This window comes from Bidens hawaiensis, unplaced genomic scaffold, assembly GCF_021521415.1.
Source record: "Bidens hawaiensis isolate Kalapana, Puna unplaced genomic scaffold, B.hawaiensis_p1.1 tig00004474_1, whole genome shotgun sequence".
Classification (NCBI taxonomy): Eukaryota; Viridiplantae; Streptophyta; class Magnoliopsida; order Asterales; family Asteraceae; genus Bidens; species Bidens hawaiensis.
In genome coordinates, this window is record NW_027491269.1 from 19,163 (window position 1) to 36,116 (window position 16,954).

General features: G+C 40.1%; 1 protein-coding gene across 6 annotated transcripts; it reads left to right on the forward strand.

Annotated features, from left to right (window-relative positions):
• The first annotated feature begins 9,334 nt into the window (after positions 1-9,334).
• Positions 9,335-16,651, forward strand: LOC143626664 (regulator of nonsense transcripts UPF3-like). Of its 6 annotated transcripts, none has more exons than XM_077096665.1 (13): positions 9,335-9,492; positions 10,267-10,373; positions 11,574-11,669; positions 11,760-11,858; positions 11,958-12,037; positions 12,787-12,897; positions 12,972-13,110; positions 13,690-13,754; positions 13,843-14,164; positions 15,323-15,409; positions 15,501-15,631; positions 15,719-15,771; positions 16,250-16,651. In XM_077096665.1, the coding sequence occupies exons 1-12, from the start codon at positions 9,356-9,358 to the stop codon at positions 15,755-15,757; spliced, it is 1,413 nt and encodes a 470-aa protein (XP_076952780.1). In that variant the 5' UTR covers positions 9,335-9,355; the 3' UTR covers positions 15,758-15,771; positions 16,250-16,651. The 6 variants fall into 6 exon arrangements, with proteins under 6 accessions (XP_076952780.1, XP_076952782.1, XP_076952781.1 ...); XM_077096667.1 differs by having other exon boundaries at positions 15,513-15,631; XM_077096666.1 differs by having other exon boundaries at positions 15,332-15,409.
• The last annotated feature ends 303 nt before the right edge of the window (positions 16,652-16,954 follow it).

The following is a 16,954-nucleotide window of genomic DNA, read 5'->3' on the forward strand; positions in this document are numbered from 1 at the left end:
TCAAGGGAACACAGTCCCTTGCTTTAGGGGATTGTAATCTCTTCGTATCTAGGTGTAATGATGATAAAGTATGGAAATTATTATTATTTATTTAAGAGTGGAGTAGTGGATAAAAGATTTTGATTTGATTTGGACAGGACATGCAGGTCTGTGGTTGGTGGGAGTAGGGTGGCTGACAGTTGACTTTTCATGTTACAGTGTGCTTTTTCAGGTACTTTGTCAGTGTACAGTAAAAAGTGGAAAATCTCTGAAACACGCTACCGTTTCTTTTTGGGCGGGAGTAATCTCCTTACAACTGGAGAATAGACTAAGTGTTCTGCGCGTATTACTTTGTGCGCATGGCTTTCTGCGTGAAGGACATTTCTTTGCTGCGGGTAGGTGCGTGACCTTCTCGCAGTCAGGGACATTGAGTTTCATTTGTAGATTCTCCAGGTGGTCTTGGTATTTCAACATAGTGATCAGTCATGTTGAAGTCAATTCCATCTTGGAGCTTCAGACAAACTAGTTCTCCATGTTCCCGCCATGCGGGAAGGTTAGTTCCCCTTCCGCACGCGTATAAACGATTTGGGATGCACCCGCCTTAGCATCATGCGAGACGGTCAACCCATTAGACAACATTAAGTTATAGAAACATAAAACCAATACGCTCGCGCATGGCGCATATAACATATGCCCACGCAGGTTCTTAACATGGTGCGCTCGCGCAGGGTGCTCATAACAAATACCCGCGCTGATTCTAACATAGCGCGCTCGCGCAGGGCGCACATAACATGCCCGCGCTGACTAATATGGCGCGCTCGCGCAGGGCGCACATAACGTGCCCGCGCTGATTCTAACATAGCGCGCTTAATATTTACAACCACCTAATTATTAGGTTGATTACTTAGTTTATAGGATTGAGAAATTTACCGGGTGTCACATTCTCCCCCTGTTAAGCGAATTTCGTCCCGAAATTTAGGAGACGTTGCTGGCAGAAGCCATGTTCTGAAAGAGGTGTGGGTATTTCTGGCGCATTTGATCTTCTCTTTCCCAAGTGAATTCAGGCCCACGCCTTGAGTTCCATTGAACCTTTACTAACTTGATTCGACTTCTGCGCAACTTTTGTTCTTTCCAATCGGTTACGGCTATAGGCTCTTCTACGAAGTGCAGTTGTTTGTCGATGTGAATCTCTTCCAACGGTAAAATCAACGTTTCATCAGATAAACACTTTTTGAGGTTGGACACATGAAACGTATCATGAACTCCACTGAGTTCGGCGGGTAAACGGAGTTTATAAGCAACCGGACCGATCCTTTCCAGGATCTCAAATGGTCCGATGTAGCGCGGATTCAACTTTCCTCGCTTGCCGAAACGGGGGACTCCTTTCCATGGAGAGACTTTCAAAAGTACTTCATCCCCTACTTGAAATTCCAATGGTTTCCTTCGCACATCTGCGTAGCTCTTCTGTCTATCGCGCGCTGTCTTAAGGCGATCCCTTATCTGAAAAATCTTGTCTGTTGTTTCTTGGATCAATTCTGGACCAGTCATTTGCTTGTCACCCACTTCAGCCCAGCACAGTGGGGATCTACACTTGCGCCCATACAAAGCTTCGAACGGCGCAGCCTTGATGCTTGTGTGATAACTGTTGTTGTAAGAAAATTCAACCAATGGGAGATGAGTATCCCAGCTACCACCGAAATCGATTGCGCACGCGCGCAGCATATCTTCCAATGTCTGGATTGTTCGCTCGCTTTGCCCATCCGTTTGGGGATGATATGCCGTACTCATGTCAAGACGAGTACCTAAAGCCCCTTGTAACGATCTCCAAAACCTTGATGTGAACCGACTATCTCTATCAGAAATGATGGACACTGGGACTCCATGTTTTGAAACTACTTCTCGAATATACAGTCGGGCTAACTTTTCCATCTTATCGGTTTCCTTGATCGGCAGGAAGTGCGCTGACTTAGTTAGCCGATCTACAATAACCCAGATCGTGTCATAACCCCCAGGTGTCCTTGGCAGTTTGGTGATGAAGTCCATAGAGATTTGTTCCCACTTCCACATGGGAATTTCTGGCTGCTGAAGTAACCCCGACGGCTTCTGATATTCAGCCTTTACTTTTGAACACGTCAGGCACTTACTGACATACGTCGCGATGGCGCCTTTAAGATTGGGCCACCAATACAGCGCTTTAACATCTTGGTACATCTTGTCTGCGCCAGGATGTACGGAATACCGCGTCTTGTGAGCCTCGTTTAATACTTGCTCACGCAATCCTCCCTTGAGAGGGACCCATATGCGGTTAGCGAAATATAGATTGCCGTTCTTAAGTTCCAAATTCTTAATCATACCCCCAAGGGATTCGTTTTTAGCAAACTCTGGTTTCAAAGCTTCTTGCTGAGCGTCTCGGATGCTGGTAAAGAGATCTGCGCGAATGGTCAGCCTTAGAGCCTTGACTCGTAGTGTTTTTATTCGCTCCTTCCTGCTTAGCGCGTCTGCCACCACATTCGCCTTTCCAGGGTGATACTTTATTTCACAATCATAATCGTTCAACAATTCAACCCATCTTCGTTGCCTCATGTTTAAATCCTTTTGATCAAATATATGTTGAAGGCTCTTGTGATCCGTAAAGATTATACACTTTGTACCATAGAGGTAATGGCGCCAAATCTTTAGCGCGAAGACAACCGCTCCAAGTTCCAGATCATGCGTTGAGTAGTTCTTTTCATTGGTCTTGAGTTGGCGCGAGGCATACGCTATGACTTTGTCTCGCTGCATAAGGACACATCCGAGTCCCTGATGTGAAGCGTCGCAGTAAACGACGATGTCGTCCGTCCCCTCGGGCAGAGACAAAATTGGCGCACTACATAACTTCTGTTTCAACATTTGAAACGCTGCTTCCTGATTTTCGCCCCAAACAAACTTCTTGTCTTTCTGAGTTAGCGCGGTCAGAGGTAGAGCTATCTTGGAGAAGTTCTCAATGAAGCGTCGATAGTAGCCAGCTAGTCCTAGGAATTGCCTCACCTCAGTTGGGGTTTTTGGCGCTTCCCAGTTTTCGATGGCCTTGACTTTGGAAGGATCAACGTGTATTCCTTTCTCGTTTACAACGTGACCGAGAAAGTGAACTTCTCTAAGCCAAAACTCGCACTTGGAAAACTTCGCATACAACTTTTCTTTCCTCAACAATCCAAAATCAATCTCAGGTGTTGCTGATGCTCGGCCTTGGTCCGAGAATAAATCAGAATATCATCTATAAATACAATCACAAACTTGTCCAAGTATGGTTTGCACACGCGGTTCATCAGATCCATGAATACAGCCGGCGCATTAGTTAGCCCGAAGCCGTATCTAGTTCGGAAGGCTGTTTTCGGCACATCTTCCTCATGGACCCTAAGTTGGTGGTATCCGGACCGTAGATCTATCTTCGAATAGTAACTGGATCCTTGCAACTGGTCAAATAAGTCGTCAATCCTCGGTAAGGGGTACCGATTTTTGACTGTCAGCTTATTCAGCTCCCTGTAGTCAATACACATTCTGAACGAACCATCCTTCTTCTTAACAAACAGTACTGGAGCTCCCCAAGGTGAAAAGCTTGGGCGTATGAAACCCTTATCCAATAGTTCCTGTAACTGATTGGATAGCTCTTGCATCTCAGATGGAGCTAGTCGATAAGGCGCTCGAGCTACTGGCGCAGCTCCTGGGACCAAATCAATATGAAACTCGACTTGTCGCGGCGGCGGTAATCCGGGCAAATCTTCAGGAAAAACTTCTGGAAATTCGCGCACTACTGGTAAGTTTTCAATTCTTCGCTCATCTCCTTTCTTCTCTACTACATGCGCCAGGAAGGCGTAGCACCCTTTCCTTAGGCACTTGCGCGCTTTTAGGCACGAAATTAGTTTCGTCGCAACTCCCCTTCTTTCCCCTTGAATCACCAAGGTTTCTCCGTTCAACAGTGGGACCCGAACCTGCTTCTCATGGCAAATAACTTCCGCGTGGTTCTCGACTAACCAATCCATACCTATCACAATGTCAAAACTTCCCAAGTCTATTGGCAACAAGTTAATATTGAACCCGTGACCTCCCATGACTATTACACATTGTTCAGTTCTTTCGTTTGCGCATAACTGCCTACCATTGGCTAGTTCTATAGTATAAGGTGTGTCTAGCCTACTGGTTGCTAGGCCTAGGGAGTCTTTAAACTCAGCGGATATAAAACTTAGGTCAGCGCCAGTATCAAATAAGACAGATGCAAAATGTCCGTTAAGCAAAAACGTACCGGTTACCACATTCGGCTCTTCTTTAGCTTCGCCTGCGCCGATCACAAAAGCTCTCCCGCGAGCTTGGTTTCCCTTTTGCGGGCAATCCCGACTAAAATGCCCTGGCTTCCCGCATGCGTAGCAGTTGTCGCTCGCTCCAGCTTCTCTGACACGGCAATTCATCGTCTTGTGCCCTGGTCTGCCACATTTGGCACATTCGATTCTTGCGCATTCACCCTCGTGGTGATACTTGCATTTGTTGCACCATGGGCGAGGCCCGCTGTATCCTTTCCTTGATGGCTCCGCGGCTTGGATCGCGTAAGCCCTTACGCTCTCCTGCTTCTTGAACGGTGGTTGCTTGGAGTCGGACCCTCGGTGGTGAGAGTTCCACTTCCTCTTGGGATCAGAGGTTCGCTGCTCGATTCCGCGCGTAGTTAACATACCCGCACGGACCGTATCCCTTGTAAGGGTGATGGCCCGCGCTACCGCCTCATCAAAGGTTGGAGGCGCTGCGGCGTTGAGCGGAACCCTAACAACAGGAGGTAACCCAAAGATATACCTCTCGATCTTCTTTTCCTCCGTGTTTGCCATGTCTGGCACCAACTGGCAAAGCTCGTTGAACCGGTTGTTGTAGGCGTCGATATCCGTTCCTACCATTGTGTGGTTCCAGAATTCCTGTTGTAGGTTCTGAATTTCTGCGCGAGAGCAGAACTTTCTCATCAACATTTCCTTCAGTTCCTCCCAGGTCTTGTGAAGAGCAACTTCTCGCCCCAAGGTTTTCACTTGAAGCTTCCACCAAGACGAAGCTGCTTCTTGGAACATGCAGGTCGCGTAAAGGACCTTCTGGTTCTCACTACATCCGCTAATGGAGAGAACTGTCTCCATCTTGTCAATCCAGTTGTAGAGCCCAATGGCCCCTTCGATACCCTTGAATGGCCAAGGCTTACAGGCCATGAATGTCTTGTAGGAGCATCCTTTGTCCAAGGCTCCTGATTCGGGTTCTGGGGTCTCATTCTGACGACCCTGACTTGATTCGGCCTTGCTGGCCTCATGTGTTGCGATTGCTTGCGCGATTATTTCTGCGAGTTCCTCGGGTGTCATGGTAATTCCCTTGGCTTTAGTTGGAGGCATTCTCGCTTTAAAAGAGTGAAAACATATCAATCTTAGCGCATGTATTCCGAGCACATAATATTATCATTATTTACTACACTGTGTGACCCGTGTTCCTAAGTGTGTGTATAGTTTCTTTTGAAAATATTTCATGCGATTTCCCCCAACGGTTATAGTCTAGGTTAAAACTTCTTTTCCTAGTTCGCTATAACCAGTGCTCTGATACCAATCTGTCACACCCGGCCCTGAGTGGCGGAAACAGCCGGGCGCGCGCGAGTGGGGATTGATAATTAAGCACGGGCCATTGCAAACATTTATAGTAAGATTTTCATTGCGCATGAAATGTTTAATACAAATACATTACATTGTTTAAAAATTACATAAAAACATCAAAGTATAAAACTGTTGAAGATTTCCACGCCCTATCCCCTTGCGCGGCGGGAACAACCACGCGCATCGAAGGGATAGAACTAAAATCTTCCAAAAAGCTAGTTTTAGATGTTCAGCGTGAGGTGCTCTAAGTGTGACTCCATGCGCTACCTAGTTATCTCCTGAAAGACACGTAAAAACATTTGAATCAGTATAAACTGAGTGAGTTCACAAGTTTTAGTAACTATATTAATCGCATTGCATCATAGTCTTGATAAAATCATATTGAAACACATTTCTGATTTCATGTCTAAACATATACTCGGGAATCCGTATGAAAACATAGATCTGACACATATTTCTGATAAAAGTCGTTCAGCGGCTACGCGCGATCATTACTGGAAGTGTGCTCGTCCATGCAAAGTGGCGCTGCCACTACGAGCTAAATAATATAATGCCGTCCCGCGGTTTACGCGTGGACATTTCTGAAAAACCGTGCTCGTCTATGCAAGAGGCGCTGCCCCTACGAGCTAATCAATAATTCCGTCCCGCGGGTTACGCGCGGACGTTGTGCCGGAAAACAAGGCGCTCGTCCATGCAAAGAGGCGCGACCCCTACGAGCGGGCTCAAACCCATAGTACTGCCCCATGACCATACTAGGCACTCGTCCATGCAAAGAGGTGCGACCCCTACGAGTGGGTGGATCAAACCAGCAGTCCCTACCCTTAGAGTTCCAATGGTAAAGTGATCACTTACTCGAGTTCTAGCGCACATACATCGAAAACCTTAGATAACCGTTCGCATTGCTCATCATGAAATATAATTTAAACACATAATCGCTTGCATAGCTTGTAAGTATACCATGATAAAACATTATTTAAGTACGTGTCCCTCGCCCCGAAAACAGTTTAAAAACAGTGAAAACAGCGAGAATAGGGGCTGTGAGACTCACCTGTGGTTCTTGTTAAGGGATTAATCGAGATTCGGGTTTTCTTGGTGTTGGCCTCGGAATTGAAGGTCTAGAATGCGATTAAATAACAAGAAGTATATATATTAAGATCAAGAATTAGGAGAATATAAGGGTTGGAAAGCAGATCTCAAGGTTATATTCTAGGCTTACCTGGTAACAGGATCGGAAACGAAAACAACGGATGCTTGGGAGATGATTAGTGCAAGTTGCAGTTCTTAAGAGAGAAGTTTGAAGTGTGTTTTGGGTGATAATTTAGGTTACATATTTATAGGCAAACTCAAGGGAACACAATCCCTTGCTTTAGGGGATTGTAATCTCTTCGTATCTAGGTGTAATGATGATAAAGTATGGAAATTATTATTATTTATTTAAGAGTGGAGTAGTGGATAAAAGATTTTGATTTGATTTGGACAGGACATGCAGGTCTGTGGTTGGTGGGAGTAGGGTGGCTGACAGTTGACTTTTCATGTTACAGTGTGCTTTTTCAGGTACTTTGTCAGTGTACAGTAAAAAGTGGAAAATCTCTGAAACACGCTACCGTTTCTTTTTGGGCGGGAGTAATCTCCTTACAACTGGAGAATAGACTAAGTGTTCTGCGCGTATTACTTTGTGCGCATGGCTTTCTGCGTGAAGGACATTTCTTTGCTGCGGGTAGGTGCGTGACCTTCTCGCAGTCAGGGACATTGAGTTTCATTTGTAGATTCTCCAGGTGGTCTTGGTATTTCAACATAGTGATCAGTCATGTTGAAGTCAATTCCATCTTGGAGCTTCAGACAAACTAGTTCTCCATGTTCCCGCCATGCGGGAAGGTTAGTTCCCCTTCCGCACGCGTATAAACGATTTGGGATGCACCCGCCTTAGCATCATGCGAGACGGTCAACCCATTAGACAACATTAAGTTATAGAAACATAAAACCAATACGCTCGCGCATGGCGCATATAACATATGCCCACGCAGGTTCTTAACATGGTGCGCTCGCGCAGGGTGCTCATAACAAATACCCGCGCCGATTCTAACATAGCGCGCTCGCGCAGGGCGCACATAACATGCCCGCGCTGACTAATATGGCGCGCTCGCGCAGGGCGCACATAACGTGCCCGCGCTGATTCTAACATAGCGCGCTTAATATTTACAACCACCTAATTATTAGGTTGATTACTTAGTTTATAGGATTGAGAAATTTACCGGGTGTCACATCGTTCCTCAAATAATTATCATGGAAATCGGCGTGGCGGTTCACGTGGTAATTACCGCGGAAATAATAACAGAAATCGAGATGATTCTCGTGGAACTGGTGGCCAAAATCGCCAACCATCTTTTGTGTGGGCATCAACGCAAAACACAGTCTATGGTCATTGTAACAGGTGTGGTATAGCCCACATCTCAGCTCTGTGTCCAAACATATCCGGTTTTAAACATATTTAAAACCATTAGTTTCAGTGCTAATAATCCGATACTAACCAAATTTGCGTCAGTTCCTTGTCTCAACACACCACTTTTTTTTAAATGATAATTTGTTGTTTTTGGTTTAGTTCTAGTACCACATAGATTATGCCAACAAACTACAGATGGTTTTAAATATGTTTATTAATTAATTTATTTTTTGTTACATTACAATTCTAACTGAATTCGCGTCTTAACACAACGAGTTTGTTACCTAGTTATCACAAAATCAACCCCTTTACACCGAGTTGATAGTTCATAAATATCTTCACACCAGAACTCAATTGATAAGAAATGATCACTTTATTAACTTTTAGTAGCTTGTAACAAGAATTTTGTAATCAACACTTAATTGCCAGGCCATGAAACTACGATAACAACAAATATTACAATTCAAAACCATTTGTATAGGACGTTGAGATCTCAGTGACTGTTTTAACCCTTGTATTATTAATTGATTAGAGACACATATAATATCAATATATTTGAGATTTACTTTTACAATTACGGTATTGAACGATTGATAGTTTCTTCTTGTCTATATGTATATACACCTATACACTAGTTGTACATGTGGATATAGAAAGGACAATCAGTGATTCTTGAAACCAAAGTTTGAAGAGCAAAGACTCCACATAAAAACTCTAAATCTTTGAATTCGAAAGGTAGCTTTGGGTTTTAATGGAATGAGAGGCGATGAAAATTTTCCACAGTGGTGGTGAAGTTTCCTTCTTTATAATGTTTCTGGATGAGTCCGACATTAATATGAATGATGAGCATCACGTACAAGAATGATTCACTCGGGTATACCCGAACGCATGTAATAAAAGAAAAGAAAAGATTTTATAAGAAACAAATATAAAGTTTTGAATGATGTCATGAATAAACAAAGGAGCAAAGAAGTTTCAAGTTCCAAGTCGCATATTGAATTTGGGGATTTTGACCTTCCTTTCTTCATTCCAAACATGCATCATCCCAAACCCACACGAAACAACACTCCAACAACAACAATAACAAACTTATTCTTAATCTCTATACAATAATACACCTTCAATCTCTAATTTCCTCTTCCAATTCCCACTCAATCATTATATTATATTATATTATATTATATTATATTATAATTAGGGCACCAATCACCCCTTACTTACGAAGATGTAATTTCATACTTTCTAGGGTTTACTTTTGTTTTGTGGATATTATTATTATTGTACGGACGGACGGATGAAGGGAGGCGATCGAACGAAGGTTGTGCTTCGGCACTTGCCCCATAATATCTCTCAGTCTGCCCTCATCGACCAAATCGATGCTCGCTTCGCCAGCCGCTACCGCTGGTTTTCTTTTCTCTCCGGAAAGAATAGGTTAGGCTTTTACCTTCACCTTCGTTAATTACGATCAAAACTTTGTTTTTAGTCGGATTGGGTTTGCTATCCAAAAGGGGGTTGCGGCGCAGCTTGTTGCCCGCTTACGGAAACATATTACTTACTGCCCACTTCATTGTAAATCGTTTGGATGTTTCTATGAAGTGACATAATGTAATAAAAAAGAAAAAAAAACTTGTAATTACGATCATAACACCTGTTTAGCAGAACACAAAACATATTACTTACTGCCACGCTCAAACCACCAAACCCAAGTGTTAAACTATAACCTTAATTGCCTTGTTAAACACTTGCTTGATTAATAGTTTGTGTAGTATAATGACAAGGAACATGATCGAAATTTTTTAAAAGGAGTATATGAGGCTAATTGTCTTATATGTTTTTGACTTGCCATAATGTATTTAACAACGACTGAATTTTCCAAATATTTGGGGAATAACTGTTAACCACATCTCTTGATTTTGTTGGTGTTCATTTTTGGTAAATGACATCACGATTGACAAAAGAGAGAGAGAGAGCTTGAATCAGCTCTTGGATCTTTAGTTAACTTCAGATTTTTTAGCAAGATGACGTATGTTATCATCAACGTATAAATAACTGTCTTAACGGACGTCCCATTATTGGTGTGATTTAATGCAATCTTGTTACTGCTGTAACAGTTGCACCTGTTTACCAATGTGGAACTTTTTTCAATTGTTTCCTAGTTTATTGAAAGCATCTCTTTTTAACATCTTCCACTAAACATGTTTGCAGTTTAAAGTGTCAATCATATTCTAGAGCCTACATCGACTTTAAACAACCAGAGGATGTTATTGAGTTTGCAGACTTCTTTGATGGCCATGTGTTTGTTAATGAGAAGGGTAATACTAATACTGACCATATACATTTAACAGTTGAAATGTTGTCATCATCTTTTTCATGTCCATTGATTTTGTTATGTGTTTGTTGAATTTTAGTATGTGTGTTCATTCATTTTATTAAGTGTACCTAGGCCTGTAAGCATGGTTTTAAAAAACGCCGTGAGGCGGCGCCTCGAGGCGCGCCTCAGTTCGAGGCGGTAACAAAACGAATTTGAAGCGGCGCCTCAGAGGATAAAAATAAACGTACGCCTCTTCATAGCTGAGGCGGAAAAAAACGGTCGAGGCGGAAAGTACGGCTGAGGCGTAAGAGGCGGGAAAACCTATTTTTTTGGCGGTAAAAAATTGATTGATGAGGAGGACGATATTGAAGTAATTTCAGTTGAGGAAGATGATCTTGAGGATGACCAGTTTCATGCTGTTTGAATTTCATTAAAAACTTTTTGTGTTTTGATGTTTTAAACTTTTGGTGTCGGGTTTCAAACTTGTCTTTTATTATGGTTTAGACTTTTGTGTGTTTTTCATGACTAGTGAATCTGATGATGAAATTATTTTGGAAAGTTCTTTGTTTGATGTTAACTATTTTTTTAATAAGATATATAATTTTTATATTTATTTTTAAATCCCGCCTCGAGCTTACGCCTCGTTTCGCCTCAAGGCTTACGCCTCGTGAGGCTATGGGAAAACGCCTCGAGGCGCGATTCCGTACTTTTAAACCTTGCCTGTAAGCGAACCAAGAGAACATGATTGTGTTCGTTCGTTACTGATCAAGAACAGGGTTTTCTTGTTCATGTTCTTTTGCTAAGAAAAAGAACTGTACATGTTTGTTTAGGTTCGTCCGTTAATAGTATAAACCAACGGTTCACGGACGAATACAACATAGATGAATGAATATATTTAACATAGCTGAGCAAAGATAAATTTAAAGTACACATAAATATCAATCTGCTGGGCCAAAAAATTTATTAAACCTAGACTTGTTGTAATGGGCCTAACAATTTAAAAGAATACATAAGCGAACAAACTCAAACTAATGAACATAAACGATCGTTCACGAACATATATGAATGAATGAGTTTGACAATTGACATGTGTTCATGTTTGTCCGACTATTAAATAAATGAACATAAATGAACTTCCTGCTTAACGGTTCTGGTTCGTTTATAGACCTAAGTATTTCATCAGAGTATTATTATGTTTTAGGTACACAATTTAAAACTATTGTTGAGTATGCACCTTCACAACGTGTTCCAAAACAATGGTCTAAGAAAGATGGACGTGAAGGAACCATTGACAAAGGTATCTAGGTGGCTAAAGACATAAAGTGGTTACTCTTGTATGATAATTTTGTCATATATTATTAATAGTTAACTTTTGATTAACATATAGATCCTCAATATCTTGAATTCCTTGAATTACTTGCAAAGCCTGTTGAGAATCTTCCTAGTGCAGAGGTACAGTTGGAAAGAAAAGAAGCAGAGCGAGCTGGTTAGTCTTAAATGAAAATAAAATTGATTCTTAAAAATGAAAATTGCAATTGCATTGAATTGAGTTAATACAGCTTATTTTATTTTTTTGGTTCTCAAGGTGCTGCTAAAGAAGCGCCTATAGTTACTCCCTTAATGGATTTTATTCGCCAGAAACGAGCTGCCAAGGGTGCATCTCGGGTATGTTTGCTATTACGCTTGTAAACGAACTAAACGAACACGAATGGAGCATGTTTGTGTACGTTCGTTTAACTTTAACTGAACAAATCACCAGACACGAATAATTATGCGAACAAGGATTTCTTGTCCGTGTTCATTTGTTAAGAAAATGAACATGTATGTGTTCGTTTATGTTCGTTCGTTAACAGTATAAAAGTAACGTGAAGAACAATGTGTTGGGCCTAAAAGTTATTAAAACCAGACTAAGTTATGGCACGCTAAAAAAATTGAAGTGAATGTATTAATGAAAGTAAACAAAAGAACATAAACAAACCTAAACTGATGAACATAAATGAAAAACATTTTAAATGAATTTAAATGAACAAACATTCACGAACGTACACATTTATAAATGAATTTAAATGAACAATTCACGAACATAATTGGACAAATGGGACATGTGTTTATGTTCGTTCGTTTATTAGATGAATGAACATAAACAAACTTCCCGCTGAACGGTTTACGAACTGTTCACTTGATGATCGGTTCGTTTACAAGTCTAGTTGCTATTAGTTGTGAGATAGGAAATGCTGTTGCTTATATTTGGCAAAAAAGACGTGTAAGATCTTTCACATTATCTTGTAATTTTTGCTGCTTTACGAGTTTTAGTTTTTTTGCTTAATGTTTTTATGGCAACTGTTATTACCACTGTATAAATATATCATGTCACATGTGCACATGCTTTCTTTGTTTGTTGGTAACCTATGCAGAGGGCCTTGGCTAATGGGAAATCGGCAAGAAGGACTAGTGGCGGGCCCTCTTCAAGTACTACTTCAGCTGCAGTGAAACGTGGTTCTGAAAGGAGGACTTCAACCACCATGGTATGAAACCTACAAATTGTGATATGACAGTTATAAGTGAAATTTTGGTTATATCTTGTTTTTCTCATTGGCAGTATGTGCCGAGGGATACTGGGAAAAGCAGGAGTGGTAAAGAAAAGTCAACCTATGTCCAGATCCAAAACCGTGATGGTCAACAGCTTTCTGAAAAGCCTGCTGGTTCTTCTTCTGTATCTGGAAGTGTAGTATTGGAGGGTATGTGCTTGTCACGCGTATCTGGGCTGGTAAAATATCCTAACGAACAAGAATGGGGGCATGTTCATGTTCGTTCAACTAAACTTTAACCGAACACGAACACGAAGTCACGAGCAATTAATCTAACAGATTTTTTTGTTCATGTTCGTTTGTGGAGAAGACGAACATGTTCGTGCCCGTTCATGTTCATTCGTTAAAAATCTAAACAAACACTTTGCAAACGTAAACGAATACATCTGGTACATTAAGTATCCATTAATGTCAATGGTTAACAAAAACATCTAAATTAGTGGTTAAAATGTACATGATTTATCAAATAATCCATCATGATTCTACCAAAACATACACTTTTATTAATATCCAAACAAACATAAACGAATGATCATAAACGAATGAACATAAATGAACGCATGCAATGTTTGTTTGTTTGTTCACTTAGATGAACGCAGAATTGTGCATATGTCTATTTGTAAATTAAATGAACGAACTTCTCCTCGTTCACAAAACATTTGGTTCGTTTACATAGTTGTATCAATTAACATTGCTGCTTGCTCCTTTTATGTGTACTTCTTTCTACAGGTTCTGCTGATACCGGGAAAAAGAAAATTCTGCTCTTGAAGGGAAAAGAGAAAGAAATTCCTAATGTAAATATTAAATATATTTTCTTTTTCTTTTTTTTTCCTACAAAACTTTGATTAGTTCTTATAACATATTTTGTTATTTGGATTCCAGATAAACTTATCATCACCTGTTAAACTTTTGCATGGTTCTGGTGGTACAAAACAGAACCAGCAACAGGAGGGAAGGGTGATTAGAAGCATACTTGTGAACAAACAAAATCAATCTGAACAGCAGAATCAGCCACCAAACATGGAGAGAAGACTGCCACCTAGGTCTTCCAATGGTTTGCCAGATGATAATACTAATGACAAACGTAGTACTAGGAACAAGGACAGGCCTGAACGTGGTGTTTGGACTCCCCTTAAGCGGCCTGATGAACCCCTTTCGTCTTCTAGTTCTCAATCTACACAAGTGCCACTAGAGTCTGCGGAAGGTACGGTTAAACGAGCTGAATTGATTGTGAGCTACTTGAGATTGGCTCGCTAAAAGCAGAATCGAGCCGAGCTTTAACTTGCTTAATCCTAAAAATAACGTGTTTAATAAATTAGCCTGAACCCGAGCTTCACTTATCGAGTTTGAGCTGGCTCATGAGCCTATTAGTTTTATAATTTTAATTTAATGTATTAAATATTTAAAATATATATGTATGTATGTATGTATGTATTTGTATAATAGTAACTGTTATATAAATTGTAGAGTACACTGCTGTTTTGGTCCCTGAGGCTTGGCCAGATTTGCTGTTTTGATCAGTTTTTTTTATTCACTGTAAAAACGTGGTTTTCAAAACTTGTCATTCAGGTCCATAGACTAACGCCATTCATTAGGTCTGTTGTTTTTTATTATGTGATTTGACGAAAATACCCATATTAAAAAAACAAATATATATATAAATAAGTAAGGATTTTCTTTAGTTCTAGTGGATGGCGTTAGTCTAGAGGACTGAAATGACAAGTTTTGGAAACCACAATGTTTTTTTGGCGAGAAATTAAAAGCTGATCAAAATAGCAATTCTGACTAAACCCCAAGGATCAGAACAGCGATTTACCCCTAAGATTTAAAAAAAATAACTAGAGAATATATATCATGTTATATATAAATTAGTGATTAAAAATGTGTATAAGTTTAGTAGATAAAATTAACTATTAAATAATATACAAGCCGAGCTTGAGCTTGAAAAAGTGCTCACAAGCTGACCTCGGGCTCAGCTCGGCTCGTTTACACCCCTAAATTCCAATGTCAGCATGTGACGTTTAATGCAGAATTAGGAGTAAGGGTCTATACTCTATACGTGTCAGGTTGAGTTGCCCCCCACGAACAGTTTTTGCTCTTTTTTTATGAGTTATGCATTAATTGTGATTGCAGAAACTATAATCATCTAAGTTTTGCATATGATGACTGTGAGGTTGTATTCATTAATGATAGACGCTGGGCGACTTTTAACATGTTGATCCACTTGCACAGTTCCCCCTTTAGCTAGTTTTTTTATTTGACCCATTTGAAATTCACAGTCCAAGTTGGCCTGTGCATTAGTAAATGGGTCAAAATTGCCATCCTTTGGTTTGACAATATAGTTATGCTGACATTTAAAAAGGCTCAACAGGAACTCATGGAGAGGTGAAGAATGACCTGTCAATTGCAAGGAGTGGGAGACGTGGTGGTTATTTCTCCGTTGATAACGGTTGGTTTGTGCATTTGATGAAACACACATACATGCTCATATACAATAAAAACATGAAGGATTTATCATGTGATAAGAAAGTGATTTTTAGATAAATATGTAGGCTCCTATAAACACGGGAATCGGCCTGGTGGACCATCTTACAATGTTAAGGATGCAGACGGCTCTTCAAATATAAGTGAGGGAAAGCCTTTGAAAAGAGGAGTTTCTGGTTCTCATGAGGTGTGTTTTGATCAAGACCATATTGGTGACTGCATTTCCTGATTTCCTAACAATGACTAATTTTTGTAAGATGTGAATATAATGCAGAAACAGGTCTGGGTTCAGAAGTCGAGTTCTGGTTCTTAGTCTTGTCTCTTAAGGTAAATCTTCTTTCTCATATTTTTTAAAAAACTCAAATAACATCGTACTAAAAAAAATTAATATTAAAGATATCTATTATAATGAAACTTATAGTATACTTTATTATATCTTCTCCTTCTCAGTACACATCAAACAATCATAATCTATAATATACTTGCATAAAGTAAGGTTATAAATGTCGATAAAATGAAAAAGGGTATATTTGATGTTATGATATTTTGTTGTTTAAATTCTAAATATGCAATCTATATACTTTCTTTTATCATTTGTAAAGTTGTGTTCAAAAGCAGTTCTTTTTTACCAGAGTCACCATAAATTTGTTTTCTTAGGATTTTACTTGTAGAATAGCATTATCTTTTTTCTTATTGTTTTTGTGGTCAAGCAAGTAAGTTGGTAAGTAATAATACATGCCATAGAAATGACATAATGTTACTAATATCTTGTTTAAATCCGACCATTAATGTTGGTGATTTGCAGTTGAGTGAAGACATTGATTTTCTAGAAGTATTGGATGTTGGGAGCCCATGAAATTTTGTATTTGCAGAAGCAAAAAGGATGATGAAGTAAAGCAGGGTTATTTGTGAAACCTTAGGGGTAGAATGGACATTTTACCCTAGTTACAAAGGAACAGGAAGCGGAACAGGAACAAAAGTGATGTGTTTTTTTTTGTTGAATGAAAAAGCAAGTTTCCCGTTAGTTAATGGGGAGTCTTGGTTGTCCATCCAGCAAAGCTATGAATGGCTGGGTGGTGTTTGTTTATATAGCTGAATTTTATGGCTTTTAAGAGTGGCTGTACGTATAATACTATGCTAAGCTAAGCTAACCAACCGGAATTGGTTTATGATATATGCACATATAATAGAGAGATATGACCGTGGTGTTATGTAACTGTGGTTTGGATTTTGTTTCATCAAGGAAAGGATGATATTGGTGTTGATGCAGTCTTTTGTTTCTGTTGTTATTACAAGCATGAGAATCCCGACATGTTAAGAGTCATGGCCATGTTTCTATTTGAGAAACCCAATAGGTGTTTTATCATGTTTGCTTGATGGCTAAATCGCTAAAGCTATGTGCATGAAATAGTGCCATGCCTATATGCCTGCGTGTAAATACGGATACACTGGTCAAAGGGTTTGTGGTGAATTAGATGATCAACATTCACATAATTGATAATAATAGCAA